Source organism: Grammomys surdaster, unplaced genomic scaffold, assembly GCF_004785775.1.
Source record: "Grammomys surdaster isolate TR1022 unplaced genomic scaffold, NIH_TR_1.0 142, whole genome shotgun sequence".
Taxonomy (NCBI): domain Eukaryota; kingdom Metazoa; phylum Chordata; class Mammalia; order Rodentia; family Muridae; genus Grammomys; species Grammomys surdaster.
Window position 1 is genome coordinate 937153 of NW_021604600.1, and position 25846 is coordinate 962998.

A 25846-nucleotide genomic window follows, 5' to 3' on the forward strand; every position below is an offset into this window, starting at 1 on the left:
TCAAATTTAGGGCAATCTTTGTTTTCAAACTGGAGGAAATACTTTAAACTTCAAAAATGTAATCCACCACACAAAAACATTTTGTCCCTTGACCCTGGAGGAATGAGGCAGTCCTTGCCTCTCTCAGCTTTTCAGAATGAAGCTGGAGTTAGATAACTCTAATTAAAATTCATTTGCTCTCTTAGCAACCCCCTCACACCAGCTCTTCCACAGCCTGCAATATGACTGACCTACCATTCAAGAGTTACAGGGTTGGATCTTGTCTTTCTATCTCACATGACTGATCTTATTTGGAATGATACAGTCATCCTAACTGTTAGTGCTTTCGAATTTATCCACACAATGGGAAAAAGGAGGTTTCTTTCTTAAAAAGAAAATTAAAAAACCCTTTAGTGACCTTCTTTGAGTAAAAGTGTACTTCCTTATTGTCTCTGTTACCATGTACTTACTCTTTCTGGGCACTTGGATAGTGTGTTCATCTCAGTTTGGTTGACACTGTGACGAAATTGAAACCCAAGGTTTCTAGAATACCTTTATTTTGATCTGAGGCTTGACACATTCAGGAATAGTCACAAGTCTTGAACCAAGGCATTTGTTTTTAGTGAAGAGGTAGAAAAGCCAGACCATACACATTAAGACTCAAACAACCCAATTCTGCTCCACTCTGAATACCCCGAATAAAGCCACTTAGAGCCCAAGAACTACATGAGAGAACTGGGGAAGACTACCTCAGGAATTTGATGTCTTGTCTCGCTCTGGGATGTGGTAGTAAAATACACATGGATTCGAGAGCCAGAGGACTTCTACCTGGCAGTACAAGCTCTGGGGTACCCTCAGGCAAGCTTTTTCATGTCCCTGAGCCACCAGGTTGGGAGGACAGTCATTCCCAGCACATGGGAATAAACAAATTGGCCAAATGCCTGGGCATGAACCCTTTGCACAATAGGTACACATTTCTCCAGGAAGGAGAGATGAGAGAAGTTAGCCCATTCATGTGACTGACAGAGAAGGGATGGAAGCTGATCTGGGAATGTAGCTCAGTGGAGTGCTTAAGGTCATGGACTCCATCCTTGACACCAAGTAGCAGCTGAACTTCTACCTCTGACTGCCTGGAACCTAATCAGCACCAGTAAAGTAGAAGTGATAATCCTCACCACCCAAGCTTGTAAGATTTGCTTTTCATTTATAAGTAAAAGCTGGAGAAACAGTTCAGTGGTTAAGACTGTTTGTCACTCCTACAGAGAACATGGGTTCAGTTCCCAGCACCCACATGGCAGCTCACAACTATTTGTAACTATTTCCAGGATTTAATACTCTCTTCCAACCTCCTTGGGTACCTGTACTCACATACTCACACTCAGACACATACACACAAAAATGTCTTAATAAAATATACCAAGAACTTAAAAAAAAAAATCAATCCCTTCTCGATCTCTAATGGGGCTGTGATGCTACAGAGGTGGGTCAGTTAGGGAAAGAAGTGGCTTAAATTCTGTGACAGTTACAGCAAAACCCAAGGTAAAGAAAATATCTTCAAATGAGCCTATGTCAAATGACCACAAATCTAGGTGGAGAGTCACACTGTCTGTGTTTCAATTTAGTAGCTATCTGATTTGGGATCATTGCCTACCTTCTCATGATTTCTGCAACCATGAAATGATAACAATAATGATAATAACATACTTTACAGGGCTGCTGTGAAATGTCTGGATCTATTGATGTAATTATTAGATCACTTTCCTACTGTATAACTCAAGAAAAAAAAGGCTACATTGTAATAGAGAATGACACCATTTACTCTTGGTTTTGTGACACCTGCCATTAGTTATCCAGCTGGCACAGTGAGGCCACGCCTCGGTTTATCCAGTGCTTTTGGGGCATGTCTGTTGGAAGCTCAATGGACAGGACGTAGTTAGTAGAGTGGCCAGTGGTAGAGAGGGTGCCTCTCCGAGCACTCGTCTTATACACCGGACACACGTAAATATCCTGATGCAGGAATGATGCACTCTCTCCAGGTTTCAGCCAAATGATGGGCAATGGGTCATAGAGGATTTTGGGGAGAGATTCTCCAATCTGCAAGGTTGCCCTGTCCCAACGGGCACCCTCAAGGAAAAGTCCTTTGATGTAGGCCCCATCTTCTGGGCTACTCTCCATTGTTGTTTCTTTTGCTGTTACCTGAAAGAGTGGAAAGCTGTGAGTTTCATACTATGCTAGTTTCCTTACATGTGGTACTAATAAGAACCACCTGGCTGCCAGATCAGCTTCTGTGATAAGTCTTATCAAATGTGAGCCCAGTCTAGTTCCTAGACAGCTTCCTGCTCTTACATATGGCTCTTACATATGGCGGACACAGAGAATGCAGTAAAGTAGGAGTCAGGAGGCCACATTGAATGTAGCTTAGTGAGCTTACACAATTACTTCTCCCCTTTGGGACCTGAATCTAGGAAATGAAGGGTCAGATTCTGAATCAGAGGCGGGCTGGTGAAACAGTTCTGGGGTGAGAGGTGAAGCAGAATAAGAAAATTTTTATTTCCTTTTTTTTTAAAGTCGGTTTCTCTGCTTTAAAGACTTGTCCTGACTAAAGAACCAGCTCAGAGAATGCCTGAAAAGTGAGCTGGCGTGCTGGTTAGTTTTAAATGTCAACCATGCCTCAGTGAGGGGTTGTCTATGCTGGCCTGGCCTGTGGGCGCATCTGTGAGAAACTTGTCTTCATTGAGGTGGGAAGGCCACTAAACGTGGACAGCACCTTTTCATGAGCTGGGCCCTGGACTGTGTAAGACTAGAGCAGGAGCCGAGTACTAACATGCAGGCAAGGATCCATGTGCTTCTCTCTGCCGATGCCTTAAGCCAGCAGTGCTCAGCCTGTAGGTCAGACTACTCATTCACAGAGGTCGCCTAAGACCACCAGAAAACACATATTTACCTCGAAACTCCTAACAATAGCAAAATTACAGTTAAGTAGCAATGAAAATAATTTTATGGTTTGGGGTCACCACAACATGAGGAACTGTATAAAAGGGTCACAGCATTAGGAAGCTTGAGAACTATTGCTTTATGTTTCTGCCTTGACTTTCCTACAATGGTGGACTAGGAATTGTGAGTCAATTCCTCCACTAAGCTACTCAGCTCAGGGTATTTTGTCATCGCACAAGCAATGAAACTACAACAGCTTCTGGATGAGATGGTTTAGATAGAGAGGCGATGATCTTGGATTCCTCCCTGTAGAGCAGAAGACAGTGTAAGGTCTGTAGGGAGTAGTAGAGATTATGATGGACCAAAGGGTTGCAAACCCCATTTAACATCATTCTAATGGTAATATTTTCCATTTCTAAGGACCAGCTAAAGAATTCTTCCAAATGAAGATGCAGAATAGGAAGGGGTTAGGGGAAATGCTTTCATTTTTCTTGCCATGATGGTGACAGACTTTTTATTTGCAAAGATTAATTTATTAAATATATATTTACTTGTGTGTGTATGTGTGCGTGTGTGCGTGTGTGTGTGTGTGTGTGTGTGTGTGTGTGTGTGAGAGAGAGAGAGAGAGAGAGAGAGAGAGAGAGAGAGAGAGGGAGAGAGAGAGAATATCAAAGACTAACATTGAAGAGTCTGTTCTCTCTCCTCACGTTCATGTGGACCCCAAGAATCAAACTCCAGTTACCAGGCTTGCATGCAAGCCTCTCTATCTGCTGAGCACTCTTGCTGGCACCAAATTCCTTTGTCTATGCTCAGAAACAAGGGCTTGGGAGCAGCTCTGTGATTATGTCAAGAATAGCTTCTGGAGCCACCCTACGCTATGCTAAAATCCTTACATGTTCCACTTTAGAAACATTTGTTGCTCCACACAACCAAATATTTGTATTTACAAGGAAATGAGCAATATAATTTTTCTTAGATTGATTCCCCTGGGCTGTCCCAACCCACAAGATCCCTACCTCAAATTCAAATCCAATGTGGTCAATGGGGATGGTGTATTTCCTGGCATAATTCTGAGAAACTCCCGTCAAAAAGGACTGTGTGAAGTAGAATCCAGAGATCCAAAAGACTATAGGGGGGCCTTTGATGATCCATTCCTATAGATCCATAGAAGTCAAAATTGAGAATCTACAATGCATCAATGATAGGTTAAGCAAAAATGAGCGTGGGACTGGAGACATGGCTCAGTGATTAAGGGCACTGATGCCCTTGTGGAGAACCAGATTTTAATTCCTAACACCCATGTCAGGCAGCTTATAACCATCTCCAGGGATTCAACTTCTGCATTCTGGAACCAGCAAACACATGTGCTTAACAGCTAGACACACATACACACATACACATAAATTTATTTTTTACAAGACAGGGTTTTCCTGTGTAGCCCTGGCTGTTATAGAACTTGCTCTGTAAAACAGGCCAGCCTTGAACTCAGAGATCTGCCTGCCTATGCCTCACTAATTCAGGGACTAAAGCCATGAGCCACCACTACCCAGCAAAATTCCATGTGTATGAGTGCTTTGCCTACATTCATATCTGTCTGTGCACCATCATATATGTGATCGATGCTTGAGGCCAGAAGATGGTGTCAGATTCCCTGGGACTGGAGTAACAGTTGTCAGCCACCATGTGAGTGCTGAGATTTGAAGCTGAATCCCCTGCCTGGAAGAGCACCTGGTACTCTTAATCACTGAACCATCTCTCCAGCCCAGTGAAATTAGTCTTCAAAGAACCAAGAGAGGTATGGATATGATACTCTTTGCTTTTTCGTTTTTCTTGACGAAAAGAGTCCTCTTGGTTTAACTTGCACTTTCCTATTTTTTAAATGAAGTACAAAAAAAAAAGTATTTCTACTTTAAGCATGGGTGCAGTACTGAATTGGGAACATAGTAGGGAGTGGTAAGGACCAGAGCAGGGCAATATATGTCTCCTCTGTCATGAGCAACAGCTACTATCCCCAGCAAGAGTGGCCATGCACAGATGGAGGTACATTACTTGCTGGGGATGGTAGCTGTTTTTGCTGGACAAACATCTAGATTTCTTTCTCCTTTCCTGACTGGGTTTTTTGCTTGCTTGCTTGCTTGCTTGCTTGCTTGCTTGCTTGCTTATTTACTTTTTATTTTTCTCATGCTAGAGATTGAATTTAGACATGACAAATGCTAAGCAAGTACTGTACCATAGAGCTGGAACCCAAGCCCTATGTGTAAAATACCCAGTGTCTATATATCAGCTCAAAAATATTTACATTACTACACAGCCTTACTAAGTATATCCATTGGCCAAGTATGTGCCATCGACCTCCATGTTGTGACATTTTTCTAGTTTTTACTCCTGCCTCTATAGAATAATTTCTCTACGGACTTTCGAAAAGTCTCTCCCTTCCCTGCTGACACAAGTCTGAAAAGACCACTCCCAAATAATCAGCCAGGATGCTACCCAGCTGCCAAACCTCCTCCCCAACTTCTCTTCTGCTATCTCACAATGTCTACTCCACCTGAGTGAGCTACCAGGCATCCAATTACCCAGACTCCCAGGTACCTGGAAGAAGCTCAGGCGGGCCAAGAGGTCAGCCACATAGCCCCCCAGGGGCTTCAGTGATGGGTAGGACTTGGCTGCCCACATGGCTGGCACTTTACCCATGATCATACTATTGAAGACTTCCTCCAGCTCTGAGGACATTAGGACTTGCCCTTTGATGGCTCGGCCAAGATCAATAAGGCTTCTGCGAACCACTTTGGTCAGCCTGTAAGGATAAAGAAGCAGACTGAGCCTGGCTTTGCAGGGGTTCCTTCCGCCCAAGTACAGCAAATGTGTTCCTTTTATCTTTCTCCCTGTTCAGAGGTCAATGATAGAAAAAGTTCAATCACCCATAACAGTGCTACCTAAAAATAATTTTGATGTGTGTCTTTCTTGTTTTCTTTAGAAACACAACCTTATTTTTAATGAAGTCATTCCATATTGCCTTTTTATAATTTATCTTTCTTAGCACATAGTGAAATCTTTCCAATTTGATGAGTCACTGCCACAGCCTCTTGTGCTAGAATTGCAAGCATATGCCCTACAGCCAAGTTCTAAATTGTGCTGTTGCTGTTTTGTGTGTATGTGTTGCACATGTTCATGGCAGTATGCATGCATGTATAGAAGCCAGAGGTTGACTTTGGTGACTCTTTACCTTATTGTTTTGAGACAGGGTCTCTCACAGGGGTTCTCTGCTTCCTTGTGATGTGATTACTGGTGTCCATCACCAGACAAAGCTTTCTGTGGGTACTGGGAATCTAGACACAGGTCCCTATACTGGCATAGAAAGCACTTTACCCTTGGGCTATTTCTCCAGCCCCTAAATTGTCCTTTATAATGACTATACAGCATTCTATTGTATTCAACTACTTCCCTACCATTGAAATATTATTTTTAAGATGGATATAGTGACACACACATCTCAAGACTCAAGAGGCAGAGGGACGCCGGGCAGTGGTGGCGTATGCCTTTAATCCCAGCACTTTGGAGGCAGAGGCAGGCGGATTTCTGAGTTTGAGGCCAGCCTGGTCTACAGAGTGAGTTCCAGGACAGCCAGGACTACACAGAGAAACTCTGTCTCGAAAAACAAACAAACAAACAAACAAACAAACAAACAACAAAAAAAAAAGAGGCAGAGGGAGGCAAGTGGATCTATGTGAACTCACGGTCTACACAGTGAGTACCAGACGACCAGGGCTCATGTTGGAAGGATTATTTGCACGTTCTTAAACAGCATTGCTAGACAAATCCATTTATATCTGCTTTTGTGTAGATTTCTAACTACTTTCTTAGTAATAGGTTTTTGATTAATGAATACCTATGGGTTTAGGACTTTTGATCTCCATTGCCAAAGTTGTTCTTTTTACAGACTATGAGGTATATATATGAGGAAGGGCAACCTGCAAGTGGGCAAGACTACCTGCCTCTTTCTGACCTCTCTGCTCTAAGTCCTGCCTCATCCCAGAGGAGTTCACCTGAGTGTGCCCACTCCCAAATCCTGCTACCTAAAAGAACTTATAAAATCTCAACCAATTGGGCAAGAATGTGAACAAATTCAAAAATTCATAGCAGGAGGAATGCTTTGTGAGGAGTTGGGGGACAAAGCTGCCGCCTGGGTGTAGCATCACAGATCTCTGTTACACATAATTACAGCTTTCCTATTATCCTGTTCTGTTCTTGCAGCTATGACCACTGTCACTTTCAAGGTCTTAGTACCTAATAAATTCTTGCCCCAGAAGACACAGTCACAGACCCCTGAATCAGAAACTAAACTGTTTTGGACTTCCCCTCCCACGAATGGATGGACAGAAACCAGAAACATGAAAGGACAGTAGACTCCTATTGACAATAGGGATTTGTTGCCCTATTCTCTGTTATCAAAACAGCCACTGAAGATCCTGGCCACTATCAAGGAAGAGTCTCAGTGGTCTGAGGTGAGACTGAGAAACATGGAAGGAAAGGCATGAGAGCGAGTATCTGGATGAATGAGGACTTAGCTCATTTTGCTGAGTTTTCTCATCTGTAAAGTAGTGGTAGAAATTAGTAATGTCACATCACACTAATTGTGTCTGGTTCTAATGAGAACTATGAATAGCGTCGGGAGTCATATCTGATTCTAGGGGCTCATGCAAAACTGCTTTGATGACTACTTTTGCTACTAGCAGGAGAGAGGAGTGGGCGTGATTTAATATGTGGCCAGCACATGGGGTCACCATTTTACAGCTCTCCCCTTGGGTAGAGCAAACAACTTTCTCTGCACAGCAATATCTTATCAAGTGTCCCTTTTAAATACTACTCCACAGGCTCCAACTTTCAAACTCCAAGCAAGATCATCAGGCCCACCTGTTGAATCTGATGAGCTCCTGCCTTAGGACGGTATTCATAGACTCCTTATAGACCACAGGGTACTTCTTCATTACCTCTTCCAGGTTAAAGTCGTTGGGAAGCTTGGAGAGTATATCCTGGGCCAGCTCCTCAACCACTTCCTTTAAGTACAGACAAGAGAAAGAAAATGAGAAATAACACCAGCAGGCTTTATTTGGAGACACTTGATATAAGCATTGGCCCTTCCTGGGAACTTTGCCACAGAAGCCAGTTCTGCCCCTCAGAGGGAAGGAGGGCAATTATTAGCACTATCCTTGGAGAGGACATTTTCCAGAATGTCAAAATAATGAGCAATGACAGCCCTGTCCTTGCAGCTGTGGCCAGACAGGGCATTCCTTAATCAGTCAGGTAGCCCCTGAGGGCTGGCCCTAATTTCAAAGTCACCCCCAATGAGAATTCCCCACAGCTCTCAAAGTTGGGAACTCTTTCTCAATGCCAGTGACACTTGGGAAGGTAGTACATCTGACTCCAGCATTGAGCAAGACAAGCCTTTGGCACTGGGATTAGCCAAGTAGGGAATGAAACAGTAGACCAAAGAGGACAGACCAAAGAGGCAGAGCCAGATAGCCCCCCTACCCTAGTGGGGCTGGTTGGTTAGACAGCAGTTCCTTCCCTAGCCATATATTAGGACACACCAACTAGAATGGTGTGATCCACACCAATTACCACTTAAAGTGAATGAACACCATCAGCAAGGTTCAAAACTGACAAGTGTCAGATGGGAGGCAGCTCAGGAGGAGAAGGGGAAGGCAGGATGGGAGGGAGAAAGGGAGGGGTTGAGGGAGGGTGAGACGGGGAGGGAGGACAAGAGGGGGAGGGAGGGAAAGAGGGAGAGAGAGGAGTCTCAAACAGGAGACACAGTTTGAGTCTGGCTTTCCCATTGATTTTATGAAGGCCATGAAGCTGGCAGGTCAAGTCATTTCTCTTAAGGAATTTTGGTTTTGTTTTTTTTCACTTATTCTCTGAATAGGCTAGTGCTTCACACAGTATGCACTGGGACTGCTAGAAGTACCCCAGTCCAACTGTGGGTGTAAACAATTTTGAATTACACAGTTAGAGAATTAACCTTTTCAAGTCTTGATGTCCTTCTCTTTCCATTCCTTCCAAACAGAAGGTCTCATATTGGTACTAATTTGACAGTTCTCTAACCCTCAAGGACCCACCCTTCCCTTTAACTAGAGTCCAGCAAAGCCTCAAGGACCCATCCCCCCCTTTAACAAGAAGCCAGCAAAGCCTCAAGGACCCATCCCCCCCTTTAACAAGAGGCCAGCAAAGCCTCAGCTCTAGGACTTTGGCTCTCAATATCACCCTAGAACTTAAAATTCAGTTTGTCTTCTTTTCCTCCTTCCTTCTGTCCCAATCACAACTTAATGGAAATTATATTAGGACTCCACTAACAGTTTTCACTTGCAATTTTTAAAATAGATATTTCTGAGCCAAAATATATATGTAGAGTATAGGTGATATTTGATATAGGAGAATCCATGAAGTGTTTTTTTTTTTTTTTAACAGAAATAACCGGCATTTTGGAATCTGTTTCCTTTGTGTTCTGTATTTAAGGAGCTGGCAGTAGCACCAAAGCACCTAGCCCAGAGATAGATACTAGGCCCCCATGTTCCTGCCTTCCCAGTTACCACCTGTAGTCTTGAATAACCACCAGAGGGAAGCCTGGTTACCTGAGGAGACTTCCCACTCCCTCCGGACTGTCTTGGGAGGGTCAACAGCACTCCTTGGAAGAGCTGGTTGGTTTCCTGATTGTCCTTGGTGATGTCAGCATTCTCATGGAGACCAAATACTCCAGGGGGTGCTGTGATGGGGAGGGTCCTGAGATACTCAATGTAAGACTGGAAAGGAAATCTTCAATTGGTATCAGTGAAGATCCACTGAGGTCCTACGAGGTGACCAAGGGCTTCACTAAGCCCCTCTCAAAAAGGAATCAATCGCATTGTATCATTAGCACTACTTCCATTTGCTAGCCTGGACAAACCCTAGCTATCCTTTGAGTAAACCCTAGGCTATCCTTCTGCAGTTTTCTGAAGAGCACCAGATAGCCTTGAGTAGTTTTCTTCCCACCTTTGACCTTCTCTTTGTTCCTATATAGTCAGCTTTAGAGTTGCATAGATCTGGGTTTGGATCCCAGTGTTCAGTTGCAAACTAACTGTAACCTGGAGCCAAGCATCTTAAAATCCCAATTCTATTTATCTGTAAATGAGGAGACAGACAAACTCATAAAGAAGGCTCATTGCTGGGCGGTGGTTGCGCATGTCTTTAATCCCAGCACTTGGGAGGCAGAGGCAGGCGGATTTCTGAGTTGGAGGCCAGCCTTGAAAAACAAAACAAAACAACAAAAAAAGAAGGTGTAGAGTGAAAAATTATAGATACTGGGTATATAGAATCCTTTTTAGACATATAAAATATTCTTTAGGCTTTCTTTATAAGGACATGGAAAATTTTCTGAGAAACTGAGCCATGAAGCAAGTTAGGAATGTGGAAAGACCAGTCACCATTACTGGAACTGGCCTATTGAAAAGAGAAAGGAAAGAATGCAAGTGAACTAGGTGGAACCAAGCTGGGAACCAAGCTGAGAACCAAGCTGAGAACCAAACTGAGAACCAAACTGGGAACCAAGCTGGGAACCAAGCTGGGAACCAAGCTGGGAACCAAGCTGGGAACCGCAGTGTTACAGGGCAAGGCTGAAGTAACAGGGCAGGACCACATTCTTGAGAAAGATAAGCGTACAGAGTGTTTTCACCTGACCCTGACTCATGTAGGTTGGGTTCCTTTGGAATGTTCCATTATTTTTATGTTGTGCCACCCTAACAACCCCTCACCCCCTCCCCATTCCGTGGTTTGTGGGTTTTCCCCTTAAAAACCCCTCTCAAACTGGCTGTCGGGGTCAATTCAGCTCCTGCGTGGGCATACGAATTGACCCACAGCTAGCTGTCACATGCCCTAATAAACCTCGCTATTGCTCCGGTACATGGTGTCTCAAGCAGATTACTGGGTGGTCACAACTTTCTGAGACTTGAGTGAGGGTCTCCCCTCTGTGGAGGTCTTCAAAGGCTCATAGTGGGAAGAGCACAGTCTTTTACAGCCTTCCTCCACAGTTCTTGTTTTTATATTTCTCTTATTTCCTTATCTAGTTGTTCTGTCCTTTCTCCTTCACTATAAAAAAAAAGACAATATCTTAATATGTAGCTCAAGTTGGCTTCATATCTACAATTCCAATATAGCTCAGTGAGAACTGAGATTATGGCTTTATGCCACCATGGCCAGATGTATGTGAGTGTGTGTGTGTCTGTGTGGTGTGTGTGTGTGTAGGCATGAATGTGCCATGGAGTGCATGTGAAGGTCAGATGACAACCTTGGATGTTGGTCCTCATCTTTTACCGCAGAGGTATGGTTTCTTGTTCTTCATCACCATCACTGTTTATCAGGCTAGCTGGACCACAAGATCCCACGGATATCCCTAGCTCTGCCTCCCTCCTGCTATATGTGTTCTGGGATTATAGGTGTAAAGTACTACATTTAGTATGGGGACTCTGCATGATCCAAACTCTAGTCCTGACACTTGCATGTCAAGCACTTTGTCCACTGAGCCATCTCCCAATCCTCCTAAGCCTTCACTTTAACTCTCACTTTCTCTCCTCATTGCTCGGGTAACTTGAAAGATCCTATCTGCCCCCAACGTTCAGCATTCATTAAACAGTGACAACAGCATCTCTCTTGGAGGCTCCATAGAATATTACTAACATTATGGACCCCAGTAAGGAAGTCCAAGTCTGAATCCTTGGGCTTTCCTTGGAAATACTGTAGCCCCGAGCTTCAGTCTCTCTGAGAGTAAAGACAAGAGGAGCATCCTTTACCTGGTAGGAGCCATGGGGAGGGATGACGTAAGCCTCTCCAGGAGCAATGTGGTAGTTATCTGTTTCAATTTCCTTACAGTAGAACGTGGACAGGAGGGACAGCAGGAGACGCCTGTCTTTGTCATCGGTCACTCTGCCTCCATAATTACATTCCCCTGGGGGCAACAGACAGCAGAAGAAGCTGAGCACAACAAAGAAGGTTGTGAATTTGCTTTGAGCAGCAGTTTCTTCTAGTCAAGAAACCCTATTGGAGCACAAGTGGTCTAAGGACACAAGGTTGCTGGTACCACACCCAGCCTTGATTGGAAGGGTCTTTTGTGAAGCACGGTGGTTATCAAAAATAATACATGTTCAGAAAGAGAGTTGATCTGGAAGAAACAATGATATAATCATGAAAGATAACAATTCATGTGAAGGAATCTTTCAGGCATTTATTTTCCTGAGTATTTAAATATATATATGTAAGATGTGATTTAAGCTAAAGATTTTGGAATGAGATGGTCTTGAGTTCTATTTCCATCCTGACAGTAGCTTTTTCTCATTGGTCAGAGAGCAGTGCTAACTGAAGGATCCAGTGGATAAGATGAGATGATGCTTACAAATACACGTTTTAGAAAGGCGAGGTTATCTTCTGCACATACTACTTTCTCAACTCTGAGCCACCTCCTCCTCCTCAAATCATTCTAGGGAACCAAGATTTCTGTTTTCAGATTTTTATAAAAGGAATTAGGAAATTCATCAGGTGTGGTAGCGTACACCTTTGATCACAGCACTTGGAAATCAGAGGCAGGCTGATCCCTGTGAATTTGAAGCCAGCCTAGTCTACACAGTGAATTACAGGACAGCCAGGGCTACAAAGAGAGATTGTATCTCAAAACAAACAAACAAGCAAACAAACAAAAACAAATTTAAAAAATAATTAGGAAATTATTTGAAAGGGACAGTAAGCCCAGACTGTACTTGTGCACACACACACACACACACACACAAACACACACAGGGCACCCAGAAAAGTAGGTTCATTTTCCATATCTGGGAAGGGAAATTAGAATCAAGTTAGAGAGGAGGGTAAGTGACCCAAGTTTGAGGAGCCTCATTGCCTAGGAGGTGGATCTCGAATAGCTAATTAAGCTACCAGAAACTCATACTGAGTAAGGTGAATAGTGCAAGAGCAGCTTCACATAAGCCAGGTCATCTGGACTTCTGTAGCTCTATGAACATCCCCAGGCCTTCAGCAAAGTTCAGTTGGAACACACTGCAGATGATTTCAACCACAAGGAGGTTTATATAAAGCCTAAAACTACATGCAGTATTTAAAAAGAATGAGGGAGTGGCTTTTGAGCTAGGTATGGTGAGACATGACATGCTTTACACTTTACACATTTAACTGCACCTCTGACCTCTCCTCATTAGATATGAATAGCATTTTCATCTTCATTGTGAAAAACCAAAACCACCTCCAGATATTGCCAACTATCCAAAGAGGTAGGGCAGAAATGCTCAGTATCACCACCACTCCAAGTGTTGGACTCCTTTGTTGCACAACAAAATTGTACATGGTTACTAGCATGCAGATTTCAGGTGGTGTATCTGGAGCATGAACGTAAAGGGAATTTTAGTACTTGGTGAAAGGATCTGGACAAACTCTTCACTTGTGGACCTGAAGGGAGAACCTGTGTAAGATCTTTAAGATGCTGCAGTCTTTCTAATGAGCTGCATATGGACCTTTGGCCAAATTATATTAGTTAATGAAACACATTCTATTTTCTCTTCTTTCCTTGGAATTATACTGTGTATTCTTTAAGAGCCATGGGCAAATTTTTTCCATCTGAATTCTTCCATATTGTGGACTAGTATATATTATGGTGATCAGGGTAAAGGAATTGCTTTGATACAAACAGCTTAAACCATTCCCACTTGAAGATCTCATGTTGGAAATACACTTCTTCCCTCCCTACCCTCTCTTCTTCCTTCTTTTTGTAACTCTACTACTGAGCCCTCACTCTTCTTAAAACTCTTCTTAAAACTTCTAAATGTTTTCCAGGAGTCTTCCCCTACTCTGAGATGTAATCATGGTGTTGCCTTTCTGTTTTAGAAATGCTTGACTTTGTTAAAATGTTTTAGAATTCTTACTTTGTGTTCATGGATATTCTGCCCACTCGTATGTCTATGCACTATGTGTGTGTAGTGCTTGAGAAGGCCAGAAGAAGGCATTGGATCCCTAGAACTGGAGTTACAGGCATTAGCCACCATGTGGGTGCTGGAAAACAAACCCAGGTCCTATGGGGGTAAGGATCCCTGCAAGCATCAAAGCATGAGAAGGAAACTTGGTCCAGCATGACTTAGTGGGTGCTGGTTCAAACTTCTGGAGTCTGACATCCGGTCAGTTTATTTTAGACATATTTACATCAAGTACAATTTTGGAAAAAATAATGTTTCCCAGTAACAATAATCTCATGAGCACACAAAAGCTTCAGCTGTGAAAACTCTTTTGCAGAGTACACATGAAGATGGGTTTTATAGCTTATGGATCTAGGATCTGGTGTAAGAATCTCTAACAGAGATAATATAAAAGCACTGGGCTAGGAAGTACACTTGGCATCTCCTCTATTGACCAAGAAACAACAATAAAGATAAAGAACGAAGACAAAGATAAAGATCTAGGGAGGGACAGTCTGAGAGAAACATTCTAGGGTGTTGGGGTGTGGTCTGGCTCTACAGGTAGCACAGGTCACCAGGTTACTATCAACATCCACTCGCAGCCTTCTGAGTAGAAACCAGGTATACCTTTCCCCCACTGAGAAGACAACCCTGCATGATTAACATTCCTGGTTCCCCCAGTACTTACTTGTTGGGAGCCAACTCCTAGCCGAAAATGGCTATCATCTTTGCAGCCATCTCGAGCCATATATCGTGACAAGAGACTTGTTTTCAACAGCCCACAACAGCTGAGCACACTCTGATAAACATCTTGTTTTTCTCACATATCTTGTTTTGCTGTTTAGTGCTGCCAGCAGCTAGGAGCACATGGTCTCCACGATGCTAGCTAGGTGCATGTGATATCCACGCTGCAAGGCACATGACATAGTGCCTCCAGCTGTGCTTGTCCATGAGGGCAAAGCACGTAGTAAAGGGTATAAATACCCAGGATTTCCTTTTAATAAGAGAGACTTGTTCAGACCCTCTGTCTTGTCTTCATTCTTCGTGTATCTCACCCCTCCGTCCCCACTCTCTCTCTTGCTAGACCCTGACTCGTGGACCGGAGCAGCAGAACGGGCCGTTACAAAGTGGCCCCCAAACGTGGGGCAGCTCAGGCGGTTACACTTACTTACCTAGGAATACTCATGCCTCTACAGTACTGTGAAAAAGCAGACACCTAGTTAGCTCTTCTATCTTTTACATATGCCTGTATGTGCACATATATGTGGAGACCTCAGGTGTGCCTGTTCAGGCACTGTCCACCTTGTTTAATGAAGCGACATCCCTCACTGTCCTGGTACTTGCTATTTATGCTATGCTGCTGGCTAGCAAACTCTAACCATCTGTCTCTTCCTCTCTGGCATTGGGATTACAAGCACATGCCAAAGCACCAAGATTTTTATGCGTATTCTGGGTCTTTCTAAGGGTGAGTTCAGGTCTTCATGGTTGTGTAGCAAGTAATTGATGGACTGTATCTTCAACCTGTCTCTTCGACCCATAAATATTTATGTTAGTGTACTTAACACTCTATTGTCATATATAGTATATATATTTATAATATAAATGAATAAACATTATTTATTTATAGTTTTCTACCATCTTAGACTGTGAATCACCATAGAAGCCTATGTCTTAAATTCCGGTTTTGTTTGTATCCAATATGACAAAGCATTAGAACGCGATCAATACTTGTTGAATGAGTAAGGGAGGGGGAGGCCTAAGGGAGGCTAGGAGCTGAAGGGCCGGGACGTGGAAAATGGCACCAGAAGATTAGGGCAGCAAAACTCTGTCCACAAATACCTGTCAGGTAGGTCAGAGCCTCAAAGGGAACCTCTTTGTAATCATTGAGAAACATCTGGATCTGCCGCATGCTAATCCTCAGGTCAGATTCATTGAATTCATAAGGGATGTTCCAACCTGAAAGAGACAGAGAAGAATTACAGGCTTCAGAGCTGAAAGCTCTTAATTTCCACTCAGAGACTGAGCTTGTAAGGTAAGCATCATTATGGATCAAGGGCTTCTTTCAACCCTGTGAGTATCCAGCACCTAGCCAACTATTTGCCTTGATTTATTGCCAAAATGGCAGCCATTCTGCCTGAGAAAACACCCATCCTAAAATCAGTTTCCTTATGGATCTCCCCATTTGCTAAGGAAGATGTTAACATCCTGGGATCTGTGAGACAGGATTTATTCAGCCTGCCTGGAAGACTGTGGTAAAGCACAGGGCTCCAAAAATAACATGTAAAGCATAGTTGAGAGCAGGAGCTAAGGCTGGGTGGCAGAGTGAAGCTTGGAAACATCCTCCTGCATCCATGGAAGGACTGTGAACTGCATGGCCAGCCTTACAGAAATTGCGACAGAACTTCCAGGGTTAATGATTTCATAGACCAACTTTTTCCAAATTATTTGTGTTTCATGTTTATGAGAGTTTAGTCTGCATGTATGTCTGCACCATGTGTGTGCCTGGTGCCTGCAGAGGTCAGAATTCTAGAGGCATTGGCTCTCTTGGAACTGAAGTTACAGATTTGTAAGCCACCATGAGGGATTGAATCTGAGTCCTGTGTAAGAGGGACCAATGCTGTCAAACATTGAACCATCTCTCCAGCCCCTTGCAAAGAAAGTTAATTTCCTCCTAAATAATGCTATTTAAATTAAAAATATAACTTAATAAAACTCATATGCTGGGAAAAACAATAGTGGTTTTGATATAAACCACTGCAGAGATTTCTGGAGTTCTGTGTGAAAGGAGAAGAGGTGAAAGGGGGAAGATAGGGATGGGGAGAGAGGATAGGAGGAGGGGATTAGGTGGAAGGGGAGGAAAGGGGTGGGATGGGGAAAATGGCTATATAGGACAGGAAGGATGGGGGTTAGAGGGAGAGATTAAGGTGAGAAGGAGAGGATACATGAAAAGCAGGTCAACCCAAAAGAACTGCTACAGTCCCCACAGTGGTTCCTTCAAATCTATTGAACAAGATCAAAAGCAGCCCATAGATGAGACAGCTCATCTAACATGGAGGACAGGATGACAGCAGTTTGATAGTCTTCTAACAAGGTTATTTAGTTATCCATTAGTCTCCATTGATAAATAAATGCATTATGATTTTTTAAGGCCAGGTGTATTCTTGTCTTTCATCACTATGCACATGTAATGGCAGTTAACTCAGGCTGTAGTTTACTTGGTGACATCTCTCCAGAGAATGCTTATTATACCTAAAATAAATATGTTCCTCTCATCACCTACGCCACTAGGTGGGGATTCCCCCCCCCCTAATTTTGGAAGATCACTTTTGTGTGTGTTTGTGTGTGTGCATGCATGCGGATGTGGAAGATTAACCTTGGATATTATTCCTCAGATACCATACACCTTTTTTTTTTTTTTTTTTTTGAGAAAGAGTCTCTTCCTGGGACTTGGAGCTCACGAGACTGGCTTTATGACAAGCCCAGATGGCGCATCCAGCCCACCTTCCCAGCACTGAGATTACAAACCCATGCCGCCATGCCAACTGTTTATGTAGGTGCTGGGATGGAAGTCAAAGGCTCGGGTCTCTATGCTCCTCATCTCTGAGTATCACCATATACATACACTTGGTTATAAGTTTGCCAGATTTTGGCGGGGGTGGGGGGATATTAAAATGAGAGTTTAATTCCAGACAAATAACAATTCATACTTAGCATATGTATTTCCTTAGTCATTCCTGGAGCATGTAAATTATTTTACTGGCCACACACCATCTGACTGCAAACCTCCAGATTCCACCTGTGGTCCACCTGGATACACTGTCATGTCTCACCTAGGGCTCCATAGTTCCTCCTCTCCTGGACAATGGCATGGAAAAAGCAAAGTCCAAACAACAGTTTTTGCCACATAACTGGCTTTGTACAGCTCTGGAAGAACACAGGGTCTGAGATTGGGTCATTGAGGTAGGAACGCAGAAGGTTGGCCCTGAGTCCTTTGGGAGGCTCATTGGTCATTTTTATCCCATTTTGAAGAATGCTGACGGGAAACTTCTCTGATGGATAGCTAGTTAGCCAGAGCCTGGAAATGCAAAAGATACAACCGTTCAGAGTAACACGATAAGTTGCATTGGTAAACTAACAAAAATAATAGCTACCATTATTAACCACCATCACAAATGACAGAATAATGAACATTTTAGGCTTTGATTTACGTAGTACCTGCTCAAATAAACTAGACACAGACAATATATGAATAACTATGAGTGTTTTTCAATAAATGACATATGGACAACAAAATTTGATTTTTATATAATTTTCATATCATAAGATATTACATTTTTAGGGATTTTTTTCCAGCTATTTACAAATTAGATGGCAAGCTGTGTCAGAAATGTAACAGGCTGGATTTAGCTCTCAAGCCAATCAAGTCCCTGGTCTGGAGTAAGATAAACCTGAGTTGAAAGTAAATTTGAAGTCTGTCTGCTTCTACTCTTCAGACCATGAATGCAATTGTTATTCTCTTTTGTGAAAACTTCATGAAACCCAGAAATTCAGATTAGAAGAGTGAACAGCAGTGCTAGAGCAAGTGGTACTTTCAATGATAATAATTGAATAATTGTTTTTAAAACAGTCTTGCCAAATCCTACCTGATTGAGCATCATTCCCCCAGGGCCCAGGCACAGAATGACTTGCCTAATGCTGGGCAGGTAACATGCTCTGGGCAGTTGCCTGTGAGTGGAGGCTTAATACAACATAGCCTCAGGCCAATAAGATTGTGGAAGGAGTTGGTCCTATGATAGGATACTGCATCGGAATCCTTCACATCCTTCACTGTGAGCCCTCAAGAACTCAGTGGCAGAACTAAGTTGTCTATGCCAGAAAATGGTGGTAGGCATTCTAGCAGGCGACCCTGAACCTGGGTTGGCTACAGACGGGTGCCCAAGGCTCTGTGCCTTCTCTCCAGTTCCTGTGGTCCAAGGTTGGACCTCACACCCCTACAGGAAGCCCTCTGTTGTCTAGGTGGGCTGGGCAGCAGGAACATGTAGAGATATTGCTGGTATATGAGGCAGAGGTGTCCTTGGACATTGTAAACTTGATTGAAAACAGTTCACGCTGAGTATAAAACTTCTCCCTCAAGGTCTATGTCAACTTTGCCAAGCTTGAATCTATAGACAAGCTCATTTGAGTCGCTAACTACAGCACTGTGCCTCTCTGCTGAGCCCATCACTGAGGACAGGTCTTCCTGGGTGTCCCATAGTGATAGCCTGGTCAGGCCTTTTGTATGTGAGCTTGTCATGACACCTGACTTTGCCAGTCTACTGCTGCTCTAGCGGAACTTTGTGAGGGACTCTGAACCAGTGAATCTGAGGCCACATGAACCATACAGAACCTCCATGTGCTTGCTGTCCAGATGCCAGCTCTCCCTTTCTTGCTGTCCAGAACCATTCTTCCAGAAGTTATTGGTGAAGCTCCTCAAAAGGGCATGGTGAACTTCTGCCTATGTATAATCCTCTCCGCTAGTCAACCATATTGTCTGTATGTTTGCACTGACCACAAGTTAACCTCCAGAAAATAAGCCTGCACTGTTCTTTCAACATACTCTAGTCTGGCGGTGATTGAACCCTTCTGGCCCCTTCTTTTGGCCTCCAAGGATCATGCTGATCCCTACCTCATCCTACACTCTGTAGGATTGCTGGAGTCTTCTGGGAATCACCTGCCAGGTGTCAATTCTAATGGTTGAATGACCTCTAAGCCACGGCATGAGGGTTTTGTCTGGCCTGAAGAGTTCCAGGTTACACATTCTAGGGAGAACTGGTTGAAAGTTGATGTGAAAGCATGATCACCATCTGCAGGGTGCCAAGGAAGGAGGGTTATGGGGGTTCTCCTCTGTGACCATTCAACTGCCCCCATCCCTTTAGCTATTGTTGAAGGGGGAAGGGCCATCTGACTAGAGTTTACACAGAACTTCTCATCCTCACCAGAAGTAAACAGGGAATTTTCTGGTAACTGTGGCCTCCTCTCTCTCAAATTGGCAGCATTCCTGCTAAAAAAGATCTGCCCTCCTTTAACTCTTGACAGCCTGTGATTTCAAACACAGAGACCCCAGATTAACCCCACAGAGGGCTATGGCCTTTACGGTGGGTACAATAGTATTGTGTCATTCTACCCAACATGGGGAAATACCTTGGTGAATACCACATAATGTGATTGTTTGTTTGTTTGTTTTGAGACAGAGTCACACTATTTAGCTCTGGCTGTTCTGAAAATTCACTATGTAGAACAGATTGGCCTCAAACTCTGCTGATTTGCATGCCTCTTTCTCTCAAGTGCTAGGACTAAAGTCATGTGCCACCATGTCAGGCACACTATGTGATTCTTAGGCTGCAACATCCCCACAGCTGGCCTGCTGGCCTCTGGTTTGCAGCCGCCATGGCCCAGGCATTTCATGTGTTCCCTTAGATGACACAGCTACAGGTAAGCTTGGACTAAACATAGAACAGGAGTGGACATGAGTTCTTGTCTTTCAGGCCTCGGACAGACCTCTGTTGGAGACCTGACAAGACTGTTGTGGCCACCTTCCTTCTGGACACATCTGGCTTGCTGTCTCTGGAGCATCTGGCTTGGTCTGTCCTGTGACCCACCAATGAGCAGCAGGTTGGCTCTAAAGGAGGATATGCTATGGCCTCTTTAGCAGCTTGGATCTCCTTTGTCCCCTGACTCAGTTTGAACTTTCCTGTCCCCAGGATCCAGGCTCCTTGTTGGCAGTAAAGCCCCAAGAGGAAATTCAAAACAAAGCGCAAGGAAGAAAGGTGACTCATCTGTCCCTGGACCATGCCCTGTCCTGGCACAGCCCCAGGCTGACCTTAACCTCTTATAATGATGAACATCCCTGAACAAAAGCGGTTTTTTTAAACATCTGAAGTCACGCCCTGTTTTGACCTGTTCAGGCTTCTGTACCAAAACAAAAGAACACCAGCATCTGTGTGGTCCTTAAACAACTGTATTTCCTACTGAAACAAACAAATGAAACCCCAGAGCCTTTCTGACAGTTAATCTGCCTTCAAGGCATCACTTTCTCTAACAAATTCCCCCAGCATATTCCTCAGAGTCATGGACTAACTTCTATCCTTCACTTTCAAAAAAGCTGTCCCTTCTGACTGAAATGTCCTTTTTTTGAAAACTCCTATTCATGCCACAAAATCTCAGGCAGTTATCAGTCCTTCAGACCTGTCCCGTTTCTGTGGCCTATGGGTTCTTGTACAGGTATGACAAAAAATTTTAACAGGAAATTTGACACAACCTAGAGATCTGGCAAGAGTGAACCTCAGCTGCATAACTGCCTCAATCATATTGGCCTGTGGCAACATCCATAGGAGACTGTCTTGATTGATGGCTGATTGATGAGCACCCAATTCCACTGTGGGCTACACCTATAGGAGCCTAGGTTATATAGAAAAGCATGAGCCAGAGAGAGCAGGCCAGTAAGCAGTATTCCTCCCGTCTCCACTTCAGCTCTTGCCTCTAGGTTCCTGCCCAGAGTTCCTGCCCTGACTTTTTTCCATAGTGGGCTGTAATAGTGAGAATTCTAGAATTTTGACTTCTTTAAAAACACAGAACTATTATAAGAAAGTGTTTTGTTTTAACCCCAGGTGTGGGATTTGGGGCTGTGTCTCAGCAGCTGGCTAGGATGTGCCTAGTGCTCTAGCAGAAGCATGGTTCTGCCAGCTGAAGATAGTTTCTGTGATTGCGTGACTTTTGGAATCCTGGAAAGTTTTCAGATGGTCTATAAATGCTAGAGCCACAATAGGTTGGTGGTTGGTCGTCGTTCATGGGGATTGGCTATGGTCTGTTAGTAGTTGTGCTCAAAGTAAAAAGAAGAAAAATTTTACAGTCAAGGATCTCTCTCCTCTCTCTCCTCTCTCTCTCTCTCTCTCTCTCTCTCTCTCTCTCTCTCTCTCTCTCCCCTCCTTCCACTCTTCTTTCTCTAGTGATGGGGGTCAAACTGGTAGGGATAAAAGGTGGGAAAACCAAGAACCTACAAAGTAGGAAAGGTCAGCTACAGACTATTACCTAGAAGTGTAAACTGAAATAATCTTTTTGCCCATGTTGCTTTTGGTTATGGCGTTTATCACAGCAACAGAAAAGCAAAGAACACATGCATAGACATGATTCTCCCATGAACTGTCTCTGCTAGCTGGGGTTTCTCAGGGGCAGGGCTGTCTCTTCCCTCATTATACTGTCAGCATAGTGTCTAGACTTTAAGCTGGTGTCAGGACCTTGCCCAGATGGAGCCGCATCTCACCTGAACTCCCTGTTGGTGTTCTCAGGGGTAATTACCTCCTCACAGATCTTCTCTAGTGCAGGCATCCAACTTGTAGCCAGGTGGCAGTTCTGTAGGACTACCCAGGTCCCTTCATGGATGGCTTTGTGGATCATTTTGGCAGCAATAGGACCTTGACCTTGACCAAGGGAGATGGTCTGTGTTCTGGTACCTCCCATGCCAACATCATCAGCAAATTTCAGCAGACCTGAGACCAGGAAGAAAAGTTTTTGAAAGAACAGCCAGTAAAGATGAGATTAATAGTCATCATGCAAAAGGAGAGACACTTTGACATTTTGGATTTAGAAATAAATTTATCAACCTTTGTTAACTGCTAAATCAGTATCTCTTTTGGTGAAGCTTTAGATATCTAGGGGCCTTGGCAGATGGAGCAACAGTTAACTCTTGTTTGGCATTTTTTCTAAACACACAGACTATTCACTATTATTATTATTATTATTATTATTATTATTATTATATATCATTATGGTCATCATCATCATCATTATTGTTATTCGGTGTTTCCTGCTATGTAATACAGACTAACTCAAACTTGTTATCCCTCTCCCAAGTGCTGAGATTACAAATATGCCCCATGATGCCTGAGAGCTCTAGCTTTTGTACTGTTAAGGAGCAGGAAGCTGGAACTAAGACTTATGTGTAAAATTAAGATCCTCAGTGGGTTGTGATTTCAGACTCAAAAGGCCAAAACTCTGGTTCCTAACTCATGAGAGCTTGCTACTGAATTGGAGCTGTGGTGGAAAAACTGAATAGATCTCCACAGAGAAATCAAAACAAGAAGCTCATTCCACACGGAGATGAAGGACATGAATTCACCATAGTCTCTAGTTGGGGAGTTCCTAGCTGAGAAAGTTCACATTAAATTAAATCCCTGGGGCACCAGTATCTACATATACAAGTTTGTTTTGAGGACACTCATAAAAATGAGTTATATGAGATTTCCATAAAATAACATACATTTGGTTATAGAGAAATCACATGCTGACCTCCAGTTGAATCAGCACCATTTGTTGAAAATGCTGTCCATTTTCCAACTGAACAGTTTTAGCTCCTTTGTCAAAGATCAAGTGACCATAGTGTGTGGGTTCATTTCTGGATCTTCAATTCTATTCCATTGATCTTCCTGCCTGTCTCTGTACCAATACCATGCAGTGTTTATCACTATTGCTCTGTAGTACAGCTTGAGGTCAGGGATGGTGATTCCCCCAGAACTTCTTTTATTGTTGAGAATAGTTTCGCTATCCTGGGTTTTTTGTTATTCCAAATGAATTTGAGAATTGCTCTTTCTAACTCTGTGGAGAATTGAGTTGGGATTTTAATGGGGATTGCATTGAATCTGTAGATTGCTCTTGGCAAGATGGCCATTTTTATTATATTAATCCTGCCAATCCATGAGCATGGGAGATCTTTCCATCTTCTGAGATCTTCTTTGATTTCTTTCTTCAGGGACTTGAAGTTCTTGTCATACAGATCTTTCACTTTCTTGGTTAAATTCACATTGAGGTATTTTATATTATTTGCAACTATTGTGAAGGGTGTCATTTCCCTAATTGCTTTCTGAGCCTGTTTATCCTTTACGTAGAGGAAGGCTACTGGGGTTTGTTTAAGTTAATTTTATATCAAGGCACTTTCCTGAAGTTGTTTATCAGGTTAGGAGTTCTCTGGTGGAAGTTTTGGGGTTTAAGTATACTATCATATCATCTGCAAATAGAGATATTTTGACTTCTTCCTTTCCGATTCATATCCCTTTGATCTTCTTTTGTTGTCTAATTGCTCTGGCTAGGACTTCCAGTACTATATTGAATAGGTAGGGGGAGAGTGGGCAGCCTTGTCTAGTCCCTGATTTTAGTGGGATTGCTTCAAGTTTCTCTCCATTTAGTTCGATGTTGGCTACTGGTTTGCTGTATATTGCTTTTCCTATGTTTAGGTATGGACCTTGAATTCCTGTTCTTTCCAAGACTTTTACCATGAAGGGATGATGAATTTTGTCAAATGCTTTCTCAGCATCTAGTGAGATGATCATGTGGTTTTTTCCTTTGAGTTTGTTTATATAGTGGATTATATTAATGAATTTCCATATATCGAACCATCCTTGAATTCCTGGGATAAAGCCTACTTGATCATGGTGGATGATTGCTTTGATGTGTTCTTGGATTCGGTTTGCAAGAATTTTATTGAGTTTGTTGCATCAATATTCATAAGAGAGATTGGTCTGAAGTTCTCTATCATTGTTGGGTCTTTCTGAGGTTTAGGTATGAGTGTAATTGTGGCTTCATAAAAAGAATTGAGTAGTGTTCCTTCTGTTTCTATTTTGTGGAACAGTTTATAGAGAATTAGTATTAGGTCTTGGAAAGTCTGATAGAATTCTGCACTAAAACCACCTGGTCCTGGGCTTTCTTTTTCTTTTTCTTTTCTTTCTTTTCTTTTTTTTTTTTCTTTTGAGTGGGGAGACTTTTAATGACTGCTGCTATTTCTTTAAGGGGTATAGGACTATTTAGGTGGTTTGTCTGATCCTAATTTAACTTTGGTACCTGGTATCTGTCTAGGAAATTGTCCATTTCATCCAGATTTCCCAGTTTTGTTGAGTATAGGCTTTTGTAGTAGGATCTGATGATTTTTTAAAATTTCCTCAGTTTCTGTTGTTATGTCTCCCTTTTCAGTTCTGATTTTGTTAATTTGGATACTGCCTCTGTGCCCTCTGGTTAGTCTGGCTAAGGGTTTATCTATCTTGTTGATTTTCTCAAAGAACCAGCTCCTGGTTTTGTTGATTCTTTGCATAGTTTTTGTTTTTTACTTGGTTGATTTCAGTCCTGAGTTTATTTCCTGCCATTCTACTCCTTTTGGGTGCATTTGCTTCTTTTTGTTCTAGAGCTTTCAGGTGTGCTGTTGTTCAGTTTCCAGGTGTATGTGGGCTTTCCATTGATTTTATCATTACTGAAGATCAGCCTTATTCTGTGGTGATCTGATCAGATGCATGGGATTATTTCAATTTTCTAGTATCTGTTGGGGCCTGTTTTGTGACCAGTTATATGGTCAGTTTTGGAGAAGGTACCATGAGGTGCTGAGAAGAAGGTATATTCTTTTGTTTTTTGATGAAATGTTCTATAAATATCTTCTAAATCTATTTGGTTCATAACTTCTGTTAGTTTCACTGTGTCTCCGTTTAGTTTCTGTTTCCATGATCTGTCCATTGATTAGAGTGGGGTGTTGAAGTCTCCCACTATTATTGTGTAAGGTGCAATGTGTCCTTTGAGCTTTAGTAAAGTTTCTTTTATGAATGTGAGTGCCCTTGCCTTGGAGCATAGATGTTCAGAAATGAGATTTCACTATGAAAGTATAAGCCACACTAAGCAATCTGTCATTTAACATTATAAGGGATAGTCAGCACATAGAACAATCAGAGTTAATACTCCAAGAATTAAGTATGGCTTCTGAAGTGGGCCAAATGATGCTCTCAGCTCATTGAAGTTTCTCTCATAAATGACTGCAGGATAGTCTTTTTAGAGGTAACTAGGTTAAAAAACATCTTTAAGGTAGATCCTAATTCAGTATGGCTGACTGATGTCCTTCTAAGAAGACGTAGGGGGTAGGGGAGGCATGGATGCACAGAAGG

General features: G+C 42.8%; 1 protein-coding gene across 1 annotated transcript in view; it reads right to left on the reverse strand.

The window, feature by feature from the left end:
* Positions 1-1821: 1821 nt before the first annotated feature.
* The window catches only part of Dnah3 (dynein axonemal heavy chain 3), a 162689-nt gene continuing 138664 nt past the window's right edge, over positions 1822-25846 (reverse strand). The window contains exons 53-61 of the mRNA XM_028764257.1: positions 22195-22420; positions 17726-17970; positions 15735-15851; positions 11736-11890; positions 9546-9713; positions 7828-7970; positions 5506-5710; positions 3930-4067; positions 1822-2175 (exon numbers count right to left, since the gene is read on the reverse strand). Coding sequence (XP_028620090.1) covers positions 1822-2175; positions 3930-4067; positions 5506-5710; positions 7828-7970; positions 9546-9713; positions 11736-11890; positions 15735-15851; positions 17726-17970; positions 22195-22420 — 1751 coding nt within the window. The remainder of the gene's footprint in view (positions 2176-3929; positions 4068-5505; positions 5711-7827; positions 7971-9545; positions 9714-11735; positions 11891-15734; positions 15852-17725; positions 17971-22194; positions 22421-25846) is intronic.